The 22,297-nt window shown below is 36.8% G+C and overlaps 1 protein-coding gene and 1 long non-coding RNA gene across 2 annotated transcripts in view; both read right to left on the reverse strand.

The window, feature by feature from the left end:
• The window catches only part of LOC129053040 (uncharacterized), a 620,941-nt gene that overhangs the window by 104,874 nt on the left and 493,770 nt on the right, over positions 1-22,297 (reverse strand). The window contains exon 9 of the long non-coding RNA XR_010139049.1: positions 2,941-3,004. This is a non-coding gene — a long non-coding RNA (uncharacterized LOC129053040). The remainder of the gene's footprint in view (positions 1-2,940; positions 3,005-22,297) is intronic.
• Positions 16,533-17,536, reverse strand: LOC112130818 (eukaryotic translation initiation factor 3 subunit K-like). Its single transcript, XM_054545050.1, has one exon. The coding sequence runs from the start codon at positions 17,522-17,524 to the stop codon at positions 16,550-16,552; it is 975 nt and encodes a 324-aa protein (XP_054401025.1). The 5' UTR covers positions 17,525-17,536; the 3' UTR covers positions 16,533-16,549.

Below are 22,297 nucleotides of genomic sequence, written 5' to 3' on the forward strand. Positions count from 1 at the left end.
TTTGACAGTGACAAAGAGTAAATCTTTTCCATATCAAAGCAGTGTCCTCTCATCCCATGACATCTTTACCAACTTACTCAGTCCTACCAAAGTTTTGGAAATATCATAAAAATTTTCATCTACTTTTGTTACTCTAATTAGAAGTTGTGTGAATAAATACTGATAAAAGATGCTACCTACACTCTACTCCAAAGAGCCCGATTATGAAATGGTACACATAGCATATCTTTCCAACATTAAAACAACTGGTTTAAAATTAAATAATTCAAGGTAGAAAACATGGTGACTTGTGGATAACTAACCTGATTACATTTTTTTCCCTTTCAAGTTAATAAATTTTATTTCACTCAGAACTTTGGTCATTCTCAGAACTTTGGTCATTCTTGAAAGTGGCAAGAATTGGGATTAAAAGATAAAAATCAATCATTATGTGTTGTCCTTGGTATGGATAAATTTCTAATCTCATTTGGAAGATAATACTGAGACATATGAAATAATTAGAAAACAAAAGAAGATAATATGGCTGCAAGTGCCAGATTGAGTACTACAGGAAATTCACCATTTTGATACTTCTAGGCCCCTTAAACCCATTCTTCTATAGTTGACCTAAACCTTAAAGTATTTTAAGCAAAGGATTTCTGCTAAAATAATCTAGTCATATATTTGTTGTTATTTCATAACAAATGAAGATGCTAAATTAACACTGTCCCTCCAATCACACTTGGAATAACTCGTCAAATAATACTTTAAAACAAGTAAACAAAAATTGTACCAAGAGAAGAATTTGTATTACATATAAAACAATACCAGATACATTAGTGGAGAGAAAAAGTAACATAATCTAGATATATTCTACTGTCCAAATGTTTGTCTCTCTGTCAATAAATTCTGGTTGCTATATTCTCTGCTACTAAAAAACATGATTTCTAAATCTTAACCATAATTAACTCTAGTGGTATGAAGTGATCAGTAATTGACACCACTTTTACACTACTGAGTTCTGAACCAACTGGGGATTGAAGAAGGATAAGGCAGCTGAAGAACTAAATGACAACATTATTATTGATGAAATTATTTAAGAATTTGGATTACATGTGTGTCAGAGGAGGAATTCTTAATGCTGAGCCTCAGTCATAGACAGTGTGTGGCAAGCTGCTGGCCTCTCTCTGTTTTAGAAGAGCCTGGCCTTCAAAGACTTAAGGCACAAAGCAGCTTAGCAAAATGGATGGTCCCTGAAGAAAGACTGAGATTAAAGAGAAAGGGAGAATGTATTGAGTTCTATATGCCCAATTCTTTCTCTTAAATTTACCAATTGGATAATTAACTCTTCTTTTTCTGAGTAGGAGGCACAATAAGGGGGAATGCAGAAAAGCCAGGAGTTCCCTAACTGATATTTATACACATAAACAACATTTAGGATAAAAGATTTTTCAGATATTTTGGCCCTATCCCATTCCTTATGACATTCCACGAAAAGTTAATGCAATATAAAAGCACTATGAAGAGTGGTTAAGAACTAAAGCTCTGGAACCAGACAGAGATGAGTCTGAGTCCCCACTCTGCAATTTACCAGCTGTGTAACACGAGGCAGGTTAATCATAGAGTTTCCATTTCTCCATCAGTAAATCAGTTATTTTAAGAGAATTAAGCTAGTTAAGTCATGTGAAACGCCTATAAGACAGATTATAGCAGACAGTATAATGAAATACTCAATGAATTTTAGTTTGAAAGACAAAAATGAGTTTGTGTAATATGATTAAAAAGATGCTTGAAAGCTTCGCCTGTCCAAATAATCTGTCCTGATGCCCTGCCGTATTTCTCTAGAATTCTTATTATTAGAATAAAATTTTTGTCTTAACTTGAGGTCGTAAATATCCAGAAGATCCTCTTTCAAATTCTTAACTCTTCAGAAAGGTAACCCAGAAGTATATAGCATCACTAGATCACAGTAGTTTTTTTTAATTGATTAGTTGGCTAGCAGAGAGTAAGTATCTGAGAGGATTAGGCATGAAGATATAAAATTTTGATATGGAAGAGGTTTAGGAAAGTTTGGATGATGAGCTTGGTTGTAAATATTCTAAGAACGAGGATCAGGAAGACTTAAAATACCCAACTTTATCTTTTCTATTGCCATGCCTTGGGCTATTTCAAAATACATGAGAGATATATGTATGTCTAATGCAACTAGCTCTCCCTGAAGTACTGTAATTTGGGAGGTAATAGTATCTGATCCATCAGAAGTATTTATTAACAGCCTATTGGAGACCAGCTACTAATTATGCCTTCAAACACATTTTTCAATGATTGTTTTATATTATCTTATGCATAACTACTAAATTCTCAAATAGTTGTAAAATCTCCATCTTGTGACATAACCATACTGAATTTACTATACTTCTAAAGATGCTTATATCTGATTTTCACTGCTACTCTCCTACTTTGCTTAGCTGCCTAGGAACAGAACTGAACTTTTTATATTGTGATAAAAACAGAACTCACACAAAGGACATGAGAATCCAACCTAGATGTTTCCTACTCCCTAATGTAATTTTTTTTTCTCATTTAATTACTAGCTCCTGGTTGTTCGCTTTTCTGCCTAGTATCCATTAGTTCCAACTTGCTCAAATAACTCTTAGAAAAGAAATGAATTATTATTGTTAAATATATACTTGAAAATGCACATACTTAATAGTCATTTTTAATTGGAGTTTCTTCAATTTATTAGCTAATCCATTCTGTTTCTGATCTCTCTGTCATATAATCATAAAGGCTTCCCATCACCAGTGCCCCTTTTTAATCTCTGACTGCTTTTGTGAGCATGAATTCATTTCACTTTCCTGCTCCCTTTATCTCTTTTCTAAAATTCTTAACTTGTGCAATGGACTCTTATTTAATTCCATTTCCTCTTTCCCCCAGTTTCCAAAACAAAGTTTTCTTTACCTGGAGATCTTTGAACAGTCCTATGGGAAGCTTCACTGAATTCATCTTGATCTTTGTAACTCCTCTGAAAAAGAAAAATACAATCTGTTATGCTTTAATTATAATCTCCCTTAGGATATGCTATTCCTCCATAGTCAGGAAGTTTAACACTTCTTCCTAGGAAACTAGAGTCACTAGATTGCTTAGTTCCATCAAATCTTAAAGCATTTTCCATTTGAAATTCCATTTATAACCCAATTTAAGTGGCCTTGGTTACCGGTTTCCTGTTGTCAGAGTTTCCCACATTTCCAATTAATTTCCAAGGTTAAAATTGGTTTTCTTCAAAGCCTAGAACTGACTAAGATATATTAGCTTGGCTGCATTTGCTACTCATATATCTAGATGTATTCTGCCTCCTCAAGCTCAAATGAGTGAAGGGAGGTAAGTCTATAAAAGAACAACTTAAACACAGTGGTTTTACTTTAACTTGTGTTAAAAAGAACACATCTATAAAACAACACTTAGGAAATGTAGTTAGGATGTTTTACCAAATAAAAAACATTCTGAACTGTTTTTAATGAATAGGGTGAATGTGATAAACACTTTTATGTTAAATAAATAAAAATGAATAATACAAAAGCACTAAAAATATTTTCATAAATAAAACAGGTACTCTCTCTCCAAAATATGCAATACAGCATGTATTTCCTGAAATACTCAACACACACAGTTATGTGTGTGTATACATACACACACATGACTTTTGTATGTACACACACACAAAGCATTTATGAGTTTAAAGACTGGTTAATTTTTTAAATTACTGTTTCTGTTTTGGGTCTCCCAGAAAAATAACACCTATTCTATTTAAACCCTCATCGTTAGTTCGTTCGTTAATGCAGGCAGAGTTAGTTATTTGCTCCTTTGTGATCCCATGGCACTAATAAATATCTGTGAAATAGGACTTATGACATTATAATGTAATTATTTAGTCACAGCTGTCTGTAACCTCCTTAAGGGCAAAGACTGTATCACATTAATTTCTGCCACTATTCCATCTCTGGAGTCTAGCATAGTAACTGACATTTGTTAGATCTTCAGTATAAATCAAAACAAAACCTCTACATTCATTGCTTACTTTGTTAGTCTAAATTGGTGAAGTCAGTGATATAGTTTGGATCTGTGCCCCACCCAAATCTCATGTTGAGTTGTAATCCCCAGTGTGGGAGGTGGGGCCTGATGGGAAGTGATAAGATCATGGGAGTGGATTTCTCATAAATGGTTTAGCACTATTCCCCCTTGGTTCTGTATACTGAGTGACTTCTCATGAGCTCTGGTTGCTTATAAGTATGTAACATCCCCCCTTGGTCCTGCTCCTGCCGTGTAAGATGCCTGCTCCTGTTTTTACTTATGCCAGGAGTAAAAGCTCCTTGAGGCCTCCCAAGAAGTAGATGCTGCCATGCTTCCTGCACAGCCTGCAGAACCATGAGCCAATTCATCTTCTCTTCTTTATAAATTACCTGTCTCTGTTATTTCTTCATACCAAAGTGTAAACGGACTAATCAGAAAATTGGTACTGTATTGAAAAATTGTAGTGGGGTATTGCTATAAAGATACCTGAAAATGTAGAAGCAACTTTGGAACAGGGTAAAGGACAGAGACAGAGGTTGGAACACTGTGGAGGGCTCAGAAGAAGACAGGAAGAGGAGGGAAAATTTGGAACTCCCTAGGGACTGATTAAAGGACTAAAATAAAGGCTGATGAGGTATCAGATGGAGATGAGGAACTTACTGGGGACTGGAGCAATGGTCTCTTTTGTACTGTGTTACCAAAGAAACTGGCAGCATTGTGTCCCTTTCCTAGAGATCTGAGGAACTTGAACTTAAGAGTGATGACTTAGGGTATCTGGTGAAAGAAATTTCTAAACAGTAAAGCATTCAATAAGTGGCCTGGCTGCATCTAACAACATATGCTTATATGTGTGAGCAAAGAAATGACATAAGTAGAGGGATGGCCTTATCTCTGACTGACCTCTATCTATAATATATCATTACTGACTGCATATAAGGCCTTTTTGCGCTGGGAAAGTAGTGGGTCTCAGAATACAATAACAGCTCATATCTCATTTTCAGACTTTCAGATTCCATGAGAAAAATGAAGCCTTCCTTGGGCTTTCACTCAAAGCAAAAAAGAAGAGTGGCTATATTACTGCTACTATTTTGGCCACAAATGGGACATTTTTCTGCCTTTGTCTAGCCTAAGAGAAAAGAAATAGAGAACAAGTGAGTGGTGGGGTGGGGAATGGTGTGAAACACAGTTCTCTGAGAAATGCTCAGGGATAAATAGACACTATTAAGGAGATGTCAGGGCAGGCATTGAATCAACTCCTGTGTCTAGAAAGGAACTAAAGTGAAGCCATGTTTGGCTAGCCTGCATGTTTTCAGTGGCAAGCACATCACTTGGTACAAGGCACACCAGACACACACACACACACACATACACACACACCAGATGTTTTGCTTCCAACTCTTTTACATGTCTCAAATCCATCTACTTTTCTCCATGTTCACTATTGACATCCCAGTTCAGGCACCGTAATCCCTAACCTGGGCCATTGTAGGAGGCTCCTAACTCTCTGCCTGCCTCTGATCTCGCCAAAATGAACTTGTAAACTCCTTTCCCTGACCCAGTTTAAAACTTTTAACGGTCCACTTGAGGAGATATGTAGTGTATCCAAGTCACTCACTGCCTCCAGTTGATTCTGGAGAAAGAGAACATATCTCCTCCACTGAGGATTATGTGATGTTAGTTTTCACATTATTCTGTTACAAAGTAGAAGTTAATGTAAAAAGAAGGATAGTTTTTTTTACAGCATATTGTGGCACTTTCAGTGCCTCAGTTGTGCTACTATATAAGTACCCAACTGAATGGCACTAGGACGCAACAGGAGATTAGGAAGTCTGTTGAAACAACAATAACACCTAAACGTGTATTTCCTCACTCAAAGAAGTCCATGTAAGAAACTGACATAAAGGAAAGCAAGAGTGAATGAAATTTGAATATCATTGCTCCTTTTGTTCAGAGGCTGGAAAGATTTGGGGAAATGCAAGTAGATTAAGTATGTATACTACTTAATCTAATAACTATATTAACATAGCTGATGTTTCAATTTATATAAAGGATCACCTGTTAGACTCATCTGTTTAAATCTGTAGATTGGAAAAAAGGGGCCATCTTAAGGATAGGGAATACGATATTTCTTTGAAACTCTGGAGACTAGAATGATTTCTATTTACACTTAAGTAATTAGAGCTTGAAGAAATTGAATGAAAACTATTGCTAAAATTAGTAGTATTTGGCATAATGTTCCCACCAATGAACTACCCAGCTTGAGACTGTTTATTTCTTCTCAGCCATATTGAAACAAACTGTATTTCAATTTAATCTGGTAAAGTTCAGTCTTTCAAACAAAACCTGTACATCTTCACTTCAAAATTTGCACTTATTGATGTTACTATGCATACTGGCTCTTTAATCTCTTGCAGTTTTACACTTACAAAATAAAACAAGAAGATCTAAGAAAGAAAAAACACAGACTTGACAGTTTAAACAAGCAGTCAAATGAAAGACATTAACTCTAGGGAGCGTACCATAATTATTGTCCAAGATCAGAGATTCTTGATAAATTGACTTTCTGAATGTGCAGCAGCATAAATTGAATGAACATTGCCTTGAAAACTGAAGATTAAAACAGGAGCTTACACCCAGAGAAGATACCCATTGAGAAGTAGTAAATAGCCATCTTTACACTTTCGGGGACTTCAATAACATTCCTTCAGTAGCTATAATACCACAAAGAGTATCTTCATTCATGGATGCAAAATTTCTTTAGACAGAATATAAAATCATTATTAAAAATAAAACAAAAATGTTGGTATTATACAGTAAATTGATGTGGCAAATTATTATGTAACAATTGAAATATTATTATTTGTAAACATTTTTATTTTAGATTGAGGGGGTAAGTGTGCATGTTTGTTACATGGATATAATGCATACTGGTGGGAATTGGGCTTCCAGTGTACCCATTACCCAAAGAGTGAACATTGTACCCAATAGATGATTTTTTCACCTCACAGGGTTGGGATGGAATGGCCTATACAATTTGTCGCAATAAATGTAGATTCTTCAAGAAACATCGTACAACATTCAGAAAGATAGCTTACTGAAGTTGGTCCAAGAAAGATTTTAGACACATGGAGAAGCTTCTTATATCAGATTTTAGAAAATCCCATTACAAGAAAGCTGTTAAAAATAAAGTCTAAGGGGCAATTAGGCAAGTTACAATAGTATCGAACATATTCATACTCTGATCAAGCAGTAAAAAAAATTTCTGTGAATTAACTCTTAATGTATAAATATATACACAATGATTTATGTAGAATAATGTTAATAATCATGACTAACACAATTCCTGTAAAAATTGAAAATACGTTGTGGATATTTGAAGTCCTACATTATGCATGTAAAAAAAAACTCATAAAATTTGATTTATAATGGTTAAGGTGAAACCATTACTACCTATGACTATTGAGGCCTAGAGAACCTTGGAATTAGAGAGAGAATACTGTTAATCCTTAAATTTTCAAATTTTAGAAGGTTATTTAATGATATGAGAAATTTCTCAGAACATATTTGTACATGGCTAGAAAGATATACAGTTGCCCCTCTATTTTAGAGGGGAATTGGTGCCAGGACCCCCATGGAAATCAAAATTCATGGATGCTCACGTTCCTTAAATAAATGATACAGTATTTGTGTATAACCTACACACATTCGCCTGTACACTTTAAATCATCTCTAGGTTAATTATAATACTTAAAACAATGTAAATGCTACGTAAATAGTTGTTATACTATATTGTTTTAAATTTGTATTATTTTATTGTTGTATAGTTTTTTTGTTTATTTTTCTAAATTTTCAATCCTTGGTTGGTTGAATCCATGGATGCTGAACCCATAGATAGAGATGGCTGAGTGTATATCAACATGTTAATAAGTCACCTCTGGATAGTAATAATAAAAGAGACTTTCCCCTTTTATAGTTTCTGTTTTTTCCACACAAGTTTGTGGTAACTAAAATTTCCTAATATTTTCCTTTGTGCTTCATTTACTCATAATTTTACAGTATATTGACTCTATTCTTTGCTAGATCTAGGGATATTATCATGTAATAGATACCATTTCACGCTCCTAACAAGCCCAAACACGGTCTTATTCTAAGAGCAATGCTCCTCTATTCCATGTTAATGTTACATGACACTGTCATCCTGGCCATATTTAATTGGACAAGGTTGAATATTGCACAAAAATTGCACCAATCAGATTACCTCTCTCTCTAGAATTTGGAATGGGAGTTGTGAGGTTTCATTTTCACTCAGACTTGTCACTTGAACTGAGGTACAATAAACTTATCAATGTGGGGTTGATAAGATTGTTTACATGCAAGCTGAAGCAGAGAAAGGCTGTCTGTAGTGAGAGAAAATAGAAGGAAAGACAAAGGAGGGGAGGTAATGTCAGTGAAAATGGTACAGTATGGAGCTCTGAAAATTCTGTCCCTTGCAAAAGCAATGAGAACACTTGCAAAAAAAAAAAAAAAAGGTGGCATAACCAGTAATTTCAGAACTCTGTAAATTAACCAGATCCTTGCAGCAATTTAGGTGGTGTTTATTCAAGAAAAATAGCTGAATCTCAATAAGAACAGCAAGCTTAATTTGCTGTTCTTTAAATTGCCTTATCCTATAACCTCCTACCAAACTCCATACTAGCTCTAAGAAAAAAATCCCTCATTATGGTGAAAACCAGAAATTTGGCAACATGTAGAGACGATAGAATAGGTTAGGAGCTCCTTAAAAGACAAATTACCAGAAAAGCATAATTACTTTTGGGGGTTACTTGGAGGACACCATTTATGAGACTTTCCTTATGTGACCAGATTTGAAGCTTGCTCAGTGCAAACATAATTTTTTTTCTGGGGATTTCTGTTGGAAAAAAATCATCAGATACAGTTGTTGAACATCTCAGCTGAGGCAGTGGATAAGAGATGGTGCAAACACTAGGCTAACCAAAAACTTCAAAGGAGAAGCCAGAGAATGAGATGTGCATGGGGTTTGAAAGTCTCTGACATATTCCTGGGAATCTAGAAGGCTGCACACATGACTAGGGCTGTTTACATGTGTAAAGTTGTGCACATGCCCAAGAAAGACCTAAACTCTCACTTCAGGCTTACCTTTAGTCTCTGAACTAACAGGAAATGAAGGGTAAGGCAGAATTGTAAACTGACCAGCTGAGTATAAAAAGCATGCTCCAACACACACACACAGACACACACACACACCCCGTTGGCAAAGAATGGCAGACATATTGGTACCAGGCACTTAAGGAAACCTCTGTCTAATCATTATCTGACCACTAAGCAAACTGTATAGAGACTTCCGTGGCCACAAACAACCAACAATACAGACTTCACATAATTAGTTGAGAAAAGATAATAAATGAAAAAACTTGTCATAGAAATATAAGGGTCAATTCAAGTTTCCCTATTCATATCATATTCTGTGTGAATCATGAGAAACACTTTAACTTCTTGATTTCTTTTTTTTTTTTTTTTTTGAGACGGAGTCTTGCTCTGTCACCAGGCTGGAGTGCAGTGGTACAATCTCAGCTCACTGCAACCTCCGACTCTCTGGTTCAAGCGATTCTCCTGCCTCAGCCTCCTGAATAGCTGGAATTACAGGCACATGCCAACACACCCAGTTAATTTTTGTATTTTTAGTAGAAACGGGGTTTTACCATGTTGGCCAGGATGGTCTCGATCTCCTGAACCGTGATCCGTCTGCCTCGGCCTCCCAAAGTGCTGGGATTACAGGCGTGAGCCACTGCACCCGGCCTAACTTCTTGATTTCTACATGAAATAGAAGTGTTAGTATTGAAAGAACAATGCATGATTTTTCCCCAAGCACTGATCTCAGTGAATATTTATGCATCCTCCAAGCAACACAGACAAATTTACAACAAATATCATGTACATATATTTGTATAAATTATTTTTATTCACAGTATAACAATTATAAGCACATATCAGTTATAATGACTGAAACATACACATAGTATTACTATAGTTTATATGTGCTACATATTTTTATTTAAGATATTTAAAATAAACTAAATACTGGTAAATAGCACTCACTCTTTTTTAAGTGTTTTAGGTTTTTCACCCCAAAACAATTTTTAAGATTTTAATCAAAAAGACCATGTCTTGAGCTTTATTTCCAATTTTGCTTCCTCCATAGCACCTAATACAATACTGATGTATAACTTTAAATAAAAATGAGTTAGCGATTAAGTATATAATCTTCTTAATGATATATCAGAATTCCAATGATAGAATAAGTGAAGACAGGTTTATTGTATGGACATAACAGACAATCTTGTAGACATCCAAGGACTGAGCTCAAAATACTAATTGGCTATGCTGGGACTGAAACTGAAGTCAGGAACTGAAAACATTTTTCCTGTCTCTTGTGGGTCATAAGTTACCTTGTCTTTGTTTCTATCTGTGTATATACTTTATTCTCCAATTTCTCATTATAGACCTATGTTTTCACTCATGGATCTCTGATCCTCCATACTTTCAGTCTTACTATGGCTTAGACTTTTTTGGAGCTGTCAGATTCCAAATTTGACTGGAAATTTGCCAGTCAAAATTTCATTTGGTCTTTTTCTTCAAATGCCCTTTGCTTAATTGTCCTACTCACTCAGTACCTCATTCCAAATAAGAAAAAATGAGAAAACACTCATTATCTAACAGGTCCACCTTTGTCCAGGTATTCATCTCTAATCCAATCAGCCAAAGGCCAGAGTTTGGAATCATATTGATAACTTCTAATTAGGAATTATGGGTGAAGCAAGTTCTCTGAGAAGGGTTTTGTTAAGAAATCCATGATTTTCACATCTAATATATTAATAGATTTGCTATTTCTGAAATATGATATACACATAAATCCTGACTAATTTAGGAAACTGCAAAGAATCATTACATTTTGGAGTAAGAAGACACATTTCTCATTTTTCAAATTAGAAAACCAAGGACTAATGAAATTATGTGACTTGTTTAAGGTCATATAGTTGGCTATGGTCACAGCTATGAGTAGAATCTAGGTTACCTGAGTCTTCATCAAGTATTTTTTCTAATGTAGCTTACTATAGTGAAATAAATTTGAATGGTCAATGTATTAGTCTGCTCTCATGCTGGTAATAAAGACATAACCAAGACTGGGTAATTTACAAAGGAAAGAGTTTTAATTGACTCAGAGTTCAGCATGCCTGGAGAGGCCTCAGGAAATTTATAATCACAGTGGACGGGGAAGCAAACATGTCCTTCCTCACATGGTAGCAGCAAAAAGTGCAGAGCAAAAGGAGAAAAAGCCCCTTATAAAACCATAGATGTCGTGAGAACTCACTCTATCATGAGAACAGTAGCACGGGGATAACCGCTCCCATGATTCAGTTACCTCCCACTGGCTTCCTCCCAGGACAAGGGGATTATGGAAACTACAATGCAAGATGAGATTTGGGAGGGGACACAGCCAAACCATATCAGTCAGTTTGAACTGACAAAATGTTTGTAAAGAAATGCAGTTATGTTATCTCAAGTAGGCATGCTAATATAAATGACCCTAAAGGAGTATTGTACAGTTGATTCCTAGGAAACCTGCTTCAAAGTACAGATAAAAATTCATAATAAGAAGCACTCCAAGTTTTGATTTCAAATAAGTATTTTAAAATTTTTTCAAAGAAACTTGTTTTACTAAGCAATGTAAACAGTGCCATTCTAATCTTTGGTTCTATATTCGTTTGCTCAGAAACCCTTTTATTTCTCCAAATATAAAGAGAAAGTATGTTACCACACAATATTAGTTTAAATGGTTGCAAATGCTATAATCCAAATTAAGAAATTTTAACTGTTTATCTCATAAGACATTGTGCCACAATGCAGTATGAAAAGCAAACAAACTGATATTCTGCAAACACAGGCTGTTATCTATGTATAAATGATAAATGTAATAATAAACCAGGGAGAAACATGTAGTTAAAGTAAGCACAAAACAGTTGTGCAATAAGTATGTATAATACTAATGGCATTAAAACTACATATATTTACATGTCCTATAAATGACATGCTCAAATATTCAGTTGTTTTGCATGCAACATCCATGCTCCCCAAGTAGACAATAGAAATTTCCTTTGTGTGGTATTTTCTCTCCTTTTTAGGAATCATGCTAGTAGTGTCAGAAATGTTCTTAATAAAGTGGCTTGACTATAAAGTCTATTTCCAGATGACTGAATATTTTGTCCATACCACAAGATCAAGATTCTAATTTGTGACCTAACAATTTAACCAACAAACAGTTCAAGTCTTTTAATGAGATGACAAGGACTTGCTCATGAAGCCAATTGCCATTTTCCTTGCTCTATCGTAGGAAGCAATGCTCGATTACTACAGCTCAAAGTCGGCTTACTTTAAAGCCTATAGGAGTCTCCTATAATCAATCAGTTTGCATTATGGTAGGGGCAAGTAGCTCTTCTGTCATCAAAAATAAAACATAATGCCCTCCACCCATGGTACCATATAATGTCCCCAACTTGGATTTATGAATGTTATTAAAATATTGTCTATGAATGAGGATGATCATGTGTGAAAATTAGAAAAGGTGAATTTATTGAAGTAAAGACATGTCTATCTCTGTAAATAGCCAATATGGAAGGAAAATACATTAAATTTATCAGTATTATGAAGCTGAAGCATAAGGTGAAAGGTGTATGGAAATAATGCTCACTGAAAAGTTATTCGAACTATCAAATAAGAGCCACACTTCGTAAATTCTGGAGAACTAGACTACCAGACTACACAGAACATGGGTTGGGAGGCCTTTAAGGGTAAATGGGAATGATAGGATCCTCATTAAAGTTGGAGATTTTTGAATGGAACAATTGATAATGCCTTTGAATTATTAATTCCAAATGGGACAATTGATAACACCTTGAACTATCAATTCCAAAATGGAAGAGTTCCATAGACTACCCTTATATAAAAAGCATAGTCTTCACTATCTTCCTATCCTTCCAATAGTTGTCCAGAAATGTTCTACACAAGAGTCTCCTTCTCTCACCCATGCTAAGCAAGGCAGTACTGTGTTCTTTTCTCTCTCTCTTTCTCTATCCTCATTCACCTAATTTTAACCTGCACCTGGGGTAGGTTAACACAAAAGACTCTTGGAGATTGAAGAACTACAATTCTAAATCACTGACTAGTTTTAAATCTCCATTCTGTTCCTAATTAAAATAACCTATAACAGGCTACATAAGTAATATTAACTAACATTCTGACATTTTATTCCAAAGCAATAAAATTAGACCCTTGTTCTAGAGCCTTTGATAATAAAACAGAAACAACAGAGTACTTAAAGCTGATAGTTTATAGACTAATCTGGAAAGAAAAATCAACAATATTTGAAAAGCTCGAGGAATTTTAACAAATGGAAACTAATGCCGCTGAAAGGAAATGCAAATACAAGGGCTTAGGAGTTTCAAAAACAAAGAAGTGAAGATGGTTGTTGTAGGGAATAAAGAGTGGAGGCAGCAATAGGTCAGTGCTAACCAGGCAATATTCATAGAGAGGTTTAGTCTAAATCTCAACTTTCAGGGGATAATTTGTCATTATTCAGAGACAGAAATGAACAAGCCTACAGGATTTATATATTTTTAAATTGCTTTTTATTGAATTGACCAGGATCTCTAGGATCTATAAGGTTTTTGTTAACATTATCTGGAAACCTGCCTCTACATCCCTTCATTTTCTCTCTGAAGTTGGTCTGGGTATGCTCCAGACTAACTTGGTCTAGAAGTCCCATTGTCCCGTTCTTATTACTTAGAATTGTTTTTTTTAAATGGACTCAAATAATTCCAAGGGGATGGAGTCAAATGAGACTATTAGCTTTTCTGAGAAGCCATTTGCCAATATTTCAGAAGCCCATAAAATGGTCCTGCAATAGGTCTATGTAGAGGATATTTCTCATACCTCAGGCTTTTTTTGTTGTTTTTCAGTCTCCCTCTACTACACACACTTTTCTCCTAGAAACTAAAAATATATCACTGCTTTTCTAACTTTTTATTTGTGGTCTTCCTGTTGTAAAGCAGAAAGAGAACAAAAAAGCATAAATCTGTGATATATAGCATATTTTTGAACAAAAAACAACAACAAAAACCTCCTCTATCTAATCCTTACACTCCTCTTTCTCAAAGGGCTTTAATTAAGTATACACAGGGAAAGGCAGAAAATATTGTTCATTTCCCATAAAAACCCAAACTTTGATCTTCCTCTGATAGGCCAGCCCTAAAGGCATTAACTCAACAAATGCCAACAAGGAGACTGAAGTCAGAAATAAAACACCTTCCTCGGGCTCATCTCTCCTTTCTGTGTGAAACTTTCACTTCACAGTTATTAATCAGTACAGTTATAGGGAAATTCTGTTGCAAAGTGACCTAAACCAATTCGATCATGCACAACTCTTAGGTTCTGTTTAGTAGACAAGAGTTGCCATTAAGGAAGCTTGATGTGAGCCAGGTTTATCTACTTTTCTTCAATCTCACTGTCAGGTTATAATGAGAGTAAGTCTCAGACCAAATTCTGCCACATATACATGAATTAAACACTCCCTATCAAACAGGCACTAAATCAATCACAAATCTGTTCTCTAAGCTCAATAAAGTCTTAGCTCTTTGCCCTATTAGTTGCTTCTACCACTACATTGCATGAAAGGAAACTAAAGGAAGACACAATACTACTCTAGAAGCATAATATTATTGTCTTTATAGTTGACCTCAGGCAACTAGAAATCTTCTAAGTCCACTAGAAATCTTCCAAGTCCACGAAAAACGGCTGTTCAAACTGAGATCAACTTGACAGTAATCCCTCACTACATTCTAAAACCTTTTCATCAAGTTGGGAGAGAGACTCTAAAATGCTTTAGCTGATACTCATATTTGTATCTTCAATGCCTTTCATTTCTCTAGAAAGAGCCCCTTTCTAACAATACAGCATACTAATTAACAAGTAACAAATTTCAACAATAAAAGCCTATTTTCTGACATTTTGTATGCTAATCATCAAAAGCCTCAGATGTTGATAGAAATAGAATAACAGAAGTACTTGAAAAACCTGGCTCTGCAGTCTGGTCTTTCTGAAAGAAGCTAGTTACCAATCTCTGAAATGTAGATTATCCCTGCCATAATATCAATAATCATTAATAATCTGTTTAATCTCAACAACCAACTGCTCCTAAAATTGAAGTTTAACCTGAACAAAATATACATAATATCACACTGTCTGTTCTGACATAAATAATGAATTATGAACATCACAATATTCAGCTGACATAGAAATGGCAGACTGTGTTAAAAACTAGATTTGTACCCCCTTTGATAAAGGGAAAAAAGGTTGATCTCAAGACTCAACTTGAGCAGGGTTTGGGCTCGTAAACCTTAAGATCCTTTCAAACCCTTGATTCCAGTGTGAAATCACTGCTCTGAAACTGTATTTTGAGCTATGTTGTCAGGAACTTTTCAGTGGCTCTGGAAAGATAAGAATTCAAGTATTTCTTCAAATAGAGCTCCCTCACTCCACTTTCAGGAGGGTGAATTTGAGTTCTTATTCCAGTGTCAGAGATGGGTACATGTTGACTCTGCAAAAGTGTTTGAATTCTTGGTGTTGTTGCTGTTTTATTATGATTGACATTTTGGAGGTCTCTATATTATCAATGGGTTAAAAACTACAAATTCAACCACAATTTGTTGTTTAACTGACAATGCCCAAAAGTCCTTGGAAGCATCATGATTCTTCCTCAATTACCCTGTAGGTCATGTCAAAATTTAATTGCCATTGTATCAGTATTAAGAAGTGAGAATCTTAAGCAGTTGTTTGTAGTTCTCCTTGAAGAGGTCCTTCACATCCCTTACAAGTTGTATTCCTAGGTATTTTATTCTCTTGGTAGCAATTGTGAATGGGAGTTCACTCGTTATTTGCTCTCTATTTGTCTGTTATTGGTGTATAAGAATGCTTGTGATTTTTGTACATTGATTTTGTATCCTGAGACTTTGCTGAAGTTGCTTACCAGCTTAAGGAGATTTGGGGATGAGACGGTGGGGTTTTCTAAATATACAATCATGTCTTCTGCAAACAGAGACAATTTGACTTCCTTTTTTCCTATTTGAATACCCTTTATTTCTTTCTCTTGCCTGATTGCCCTGGCCAGAACTTCCAACACTATATTGAATACAGTATTGGAAGTTCTGACCAGGGAGAGTGAAACATCCTTGTCTTGTGCCGGTTTTCGAAGGGAGTGCTTCCAGTTTTTGCCCATTCAGTATGATATTGGCTGTGGGTTTGTCACAAATAGCTCTTATTATTTTTAGATACGTTCCATCAATATCTAGTTTATTGAGAGTTTTTTTTTTTTTTTTTGTCTGAGTCAACACGTGTTTTTATAAACAGGTTTATTAAACACCTGAAGTTACTGGGAGGAGGCCATGATGCTGGACACACTGTCAAAGTCAATCTTCTCCACAATGTTCTTGGGTTTAATGCTCTCTTCTTGGCTACAGATGAAGATCTGCCCCGACTCGTCGGCACTCCAGCCGTATTTGCTCATCCACACCTTTAGCTGGCTGTCCGACAGATCCCCGAGCATCTCGGCCAGCAGCCAGCAGTCGATGTGCTGGTAAGTGATACCCACAACATGGCAGATAAACTTTCGGACAGAGTCTTCAAAGCCAGTTATACCTTCCAAGAGGTCCATGTTTTCATCCAGGGCTTGCCAGAAGGCCTGGAAGTGACAGGTCTCCAGCAGGTCCCCAAGGTACAAAATCTGTCGGATTGGCCGTTCTTCTTGATGTGCCTGGTGGATCATGCACTTGCACAGGGTGAAGTCTGTGTGCGGCAGGTTGGTGAGGGCCTTCAGCAGGATCTGGGCGGTGACCGTGGTCTGAAAGAAGGCTGGGTTGAACTGGTACAGCTTCAGGACAGCCAGGTTGGCTTCCAGATCATAGGCGTTTTCCTTGGCCTGCGTCTCTACATAGCGCTCCAGGGTGGCCAGGTTCTCAGGGTTGTACCTGTCGATACCCTTGAGCAACTTGCCCATGTTGGCTCTCATCTGCTCAAACATCGCCATGACTTCTGTCGCCTTCCACAACCAGGGCTGGAGGCTAACACTGGCCCGGCATGGCGTCCTCGAGCTATTGAGAGTTTTTAGCTTGAAGAGGGCTTGAATTTTGTCAAAGGCCTTTTCTGCATCTATTGAGATAATTATGTGGTTTTTGTCATTGGTTCTGTTTATGTGATGGATTACCTTTATTGATTTGCATAGGTTTAAGCAGCCTTGCATCCCAGGGATAAAGCCAACTTGATCGTGGTGGATAAGCTTTTTGATATGCTGCTGGATATGGTTTGCCAGTATTTTATTGAGGATTTTCACATCAATGTTCATCATGGATATTGGTCTGAAATTTCTTTTTGCATTGTTGTGTCTCTGCCAGGCTTTGGTATCAGGATGATGATGGCCTCATAAAATGAATTAGGGAGGATTCCCTCTTTTTCTATTGTTTGGAAGAGTTTCAGAAGGAATGGTACCAGCTCCTCTTTGTACCTCTGGTAGAATTTGGCTGTGAATCCGTCTGGTCCTGGACTTTGTTTGGTTGGTAGGCTATTAACTACCGCCTCAATTTCAGAATTTGTTATTGGTCTATTCAGGGATTCAACTTCTTCCTGGTTTAGACTTTGGAGGGTGTATGTTTCCAGGGATTTATCAATTTCTTCTAGATTTTCTAGTGTATTTGCGTAGAGGTGTTTATAGTATTCTCTTATAGTAGTTTGTATTTCTGTACAATCAGTGGTGATATCCCCTTTATCATTTTTTATTGCATCTATTTGATTCTTCTCTCCTTTCTCCTTTATTAGTCTGGCTAGCAGTCTACCTATTTTGTTGATCTTTTTAAAAAACCGGATCCTGTATTCTGCTCAAGGAAATAAGAGAGGACACAAACAAATGGAAAAACATTCCATACTCAGGGATAGGAAGAACCAATATCATGAAAACGGCCATACTACCCAAAGGAATTTATAGATTCAATGCTATCCCCATCGAGCTAGCATTGACTTTCTTCACAGATTTGGAAAAAACTACTTTAAACTTCATATGGAACCAAAGGAGCCCACATAGCCGAGACAATCCTAACCAAAAAGAACAAAGTGGGAGGCATCACGCTACCTGACTTCAAACTTTACTACAAGGCTACAGTAACTGAAACAGCATGGTACTGGTACCAAAACAGATATATAGACCAATGGAACAGAACAGAGGCCTCAGAAATATGCCACACATCTACAACCATCTGATCTTGGACAAACCTGACACAAACAAGCCATGGGGAAAGGATTTCTATTTAATAAATGGTGTTGGGAAAACTGGCTAGCCATATGCAGAAAACTGAAATTGGACCACTTCTTACACCTTATACAAAAATTAACTCAAGATGGATTAAAGATTCAAATGTAAGACCTAAAACTGTAAAAACCCTAGAAGAAAACCTAGGCATTACCATTCAGGACATAGGCATGGGCAAAGACTTCATGACTAAAACACCAAAAGCAATGGCAACAAAAGCCAAAATTGACAAGTGGGATCTAATTAAACTAAAGAGCTTCTGCACAGCCAGATAAACTATCATCAGAGTGAACAGGCAACCTACAGAATGGGAGAAAATTTTTGCAATCTATCCATCTGACAAAGGGCTAATATCCAGAATCTAAAAAGAACTTAAACAAATTTACAAGAAAAAAACAAACAACCCCATCAAAGGATATGAACAGACATTTCTCAAAAGAAGACATTTATGCAGCCAACAAGCATATGAAAAAAGCTCATCATCACTGGTCATTAAAGAAATGCAAATAAAAACCACAATGAGATATCATCTCACGCCAGTTAGAATGGTGATCATTAAAAAGTCAGGAAACAACAGATGCTGGAGAGGATGTGGAGAAATAGGAACGCTTTTACACTGTTGGTGGGAGTGTAAATTAGTTCAACCATTGTGGAAGACAGTGTGGCAATTCCTCAAGGATCTAGAACTAGAAATACCATTTGACCCAGCAATACCATTACTGGGTATATACCCAAAGGATTATAAATCATTTTACTGTAAAGACACATGAACACATGTTTATTGTGGCACTATTCACAATAGCAAAGACTTGGAACCAAAACGCCAATGTTCATCAATGATAGACTGGTTAAAAAAAAATGTGGCACATATACACCATGGAATACTATGCAGCCATAAAAAAGATGAGTTCATGTCCTTTACAGGGACATGGATGAAGCTGGAAACCATCATTCTCAGCAAACTAACACAAGAACAGAAAACCAAACACTGCATGTTCTCACTCATAAGTGGGAGTTGAAATATGACAACACATGGACACAGGGAGGGGAACATCACACAACAGGGCCTGTCAGAGGATGGAGGCTAGGGGAGGCATAGCATTAGGAGAAATACCTAATGTAGGTGATGGGTTGATGGGTGCTGCAAACCACCATGGCACGTGTATATCTATTTAACAAAACTGCACGGTCTGAACACGTACCCCAGAACTTAAAGTACAATAATAAAAAAAAAATAAGTTGTTTGGCCAGGAGGGCTCCACCTTCATGAATGAATTAATGTCATTTTTAAGAAAGCGGATTGATTATAAAGGGGTGCATTTGGCTCACATCTCTCTCTCTCTCTCTCTCCCTCTCTTGCCCTCACTCTTCTGCCTTATACTATATGAAGGTGCATCCAAATGTTCTCACCAGATGCTGCCACCACCTTGATCTTAGACTAACCAGCCCCCAGAAATCTGAGAAAAAAAAAATCTGTTCATTATAGATTACCCAGTCTGTGATATTCTGTTACAGCGACACAGAAGAGACACAGACTTAAAATTGGCACCAGAGAAATGCGGTATTGCTATAACAAACACCTAAAAATGTGTAAGTGGCTTTGGAACTGGGTAATAGAGGCTAGAACAGTTTTGAAGTGAATGCTGGAAAAAACTTGTATTGCCATGAAGAAAGTGCTGAGAGCGATTCAGGTGAGCGCTAGAAAAAGAGTAGATCTGTAGGGAAAGTCTGAAACTCCTTAGGAATTACTTAAGTGGTTGTGATAAGAATGCTGTAGAAATTTGTATGGCAAAGGCAATTTTAATGAGGTCTCAGGAATGAATAACAAGGTATTCGAAACTGGAGTAAAGGTTACCCTTGTTATAAAGTGGCAGACAAAATGATAAACCAGGGTATCTGGCAGAGGAAATATGTAAGCAGCAAAGCCTTCAGTGTGCTTGCTATGTGGCTTCTTGTAACTGCACATAGTAAGAGGTGAGGAGAAAGAAGTGATCTAAAGACAGAACTTATAATTAAAAGAGACATCGAACTTGGGGATTTAAAGGTTCTCAGCCTGGATGTGTGGCAGAGAATAAAAGAACATTTTCCAAAAAGGAAGCTAAGTGATTGGCTAAGCAACTGTTTGATAGAAAGATTATTATGAAGAGAATGAAGCCAGAGGCTATTTATGAGGACAATGGTAGAATAATCCCAAGGGTATTTTGGAGATTACCAGTGCCACCCCTGCCATTACAAACCGAGAGTGCCAAGGCCAAGGGGAAGTAAATATGTCAAAAGAGAGGCCTCGGGCACACTCAGAACCTTGAAGCTTGCTGCCTAGGGGTGCCTGTAGTTTCTGCGCCACACATTCTGGTCCAGTGCTCCTCAGTCACCCCAGGCATGGCCCAAGTGGGCCCAGGTGCCATTTGACCCACAAATCTGGAAAATAGAAGCTATAAATATTGACAGTGTCCATATGGTGCTAATTCTGTAGGCATGCAGAATGCAAGAGCGTTGAGAGCATGGCTTCCTGTATCTAACCTTCAATGGATTTTGCAGACTGCCTGGGACCCCAGACAGAAACTTGTCGCAAGGGAAGAATCACCATGGAGTCCCTATGAGGGCAATGTCCAGTTGGACTGTGGAGGCAGAGCTAAGACTAGGAGTCCCTACTAGGCCTAGTGGAGCCAATGTGGGTGCGACCACCCTTGAAATTCCAGAACTGTAGAGCTACCAGCATGCAACACCAGCCTGGGATAGCTGTAGGCACAAGACTCCAACTTGTTAGAGTTGCTGCATGGGCTGTGTCTTGCAAAGCCATGTAGGCAGAGCTGCCTGGAGCTTTGAGGGTCCAGCCTGCACTCATGTGTCTGGATGGTGGGATGTGGAGTCAAAGACGATTATTCTTAAGCCTTAGGATTTAGTTTGCTTTCCCTGTTGGATTTGGGATTTACTTGGGAACAGTTACTCGGTTTTTCTTGCCTATTTCTCCCTTTTAGCATGGGAATGTCTATTCTATGCCCATCCCACCATTGTATTTTGCAAGTAGATAACTTGTTTTTATTTCACAGGCTCATGGCTGGAGGGAATTTGCCTCAAGGTGAATCATGTCTTGAGTCTCGCCCATGTCTGATTTAGATGAGACTGGACTTTGGACTTATGAGTTGGTGATCAAATGAGTTAAGATTTTGGGGGCTATTGAGATGGAATAAACATGTTTTGTACGTGAGAAGGACATAAGTTTTCGAGGGTTATGGGTGGCCTTCCAAAATAAAATTTAAATATTTGTCCCTTCCCAAACTCATGTTGAAATTGGATTGCCATTGCTACGGTATTACAAAGGTGAGACTATTTAGAGGTGATTAGGCCAGGAGGGCTACTCCCTCATGATTATATGCCATTATCATAAGAGTGGTTTTGTTATAAAAGGGCAAGTATGATTCTCTCTCTCTCTCTCTCTCTCTATATATATATATATACGTATATATGTGTATATATATGTATATATATGTGTATAAATATACGTATATATATATACGTATATATGTGTATATATATGTATATATATGTGTATATATATACGTATATATATATATATCTCTGTCTCTATCTCTCTGTCTGCGTTTATCTCTATCTCTCCCTTCCTCTTTCCAGTATGTGTGTACACAACATGAAAGCCTTCTTTACTAGATGGCAGGGACTTAAATTTGAACTTTCTAGCTGCCAGGTATGTGTGAAATAAATTTCTATTCATTATAAATTAGTCAGTTGGTAGAGCTTTGTCAGAGCAGTACAAAATGGACTAAAATATTAAGTAAGTGTTTTCTTGCCCCTCTCTCT

The sequence above is a fragment of the Pongo abelii genome, chromosome X (genome assembly GCF_028885655.2).
Source record: "Pongo abelii isolate AG06213 chromosome X, NHGRI_mPonAbe1-v2.0_pri, whole genome shotgun sequence".
NCBI lineage: Eukaryota > Metazoa > Chordata > Mammalia > Primates > Hominidae > Pongo > Pongo abelii.

Coding starts and splice junctions, on each gene's coding strand:
- LOC112130818 (XM_054545050.1), bottom strand. CDS start 17,524: ATGATGAACATTGATGTGAAAATCCTCAATAAAATACTGGCAAACCAT.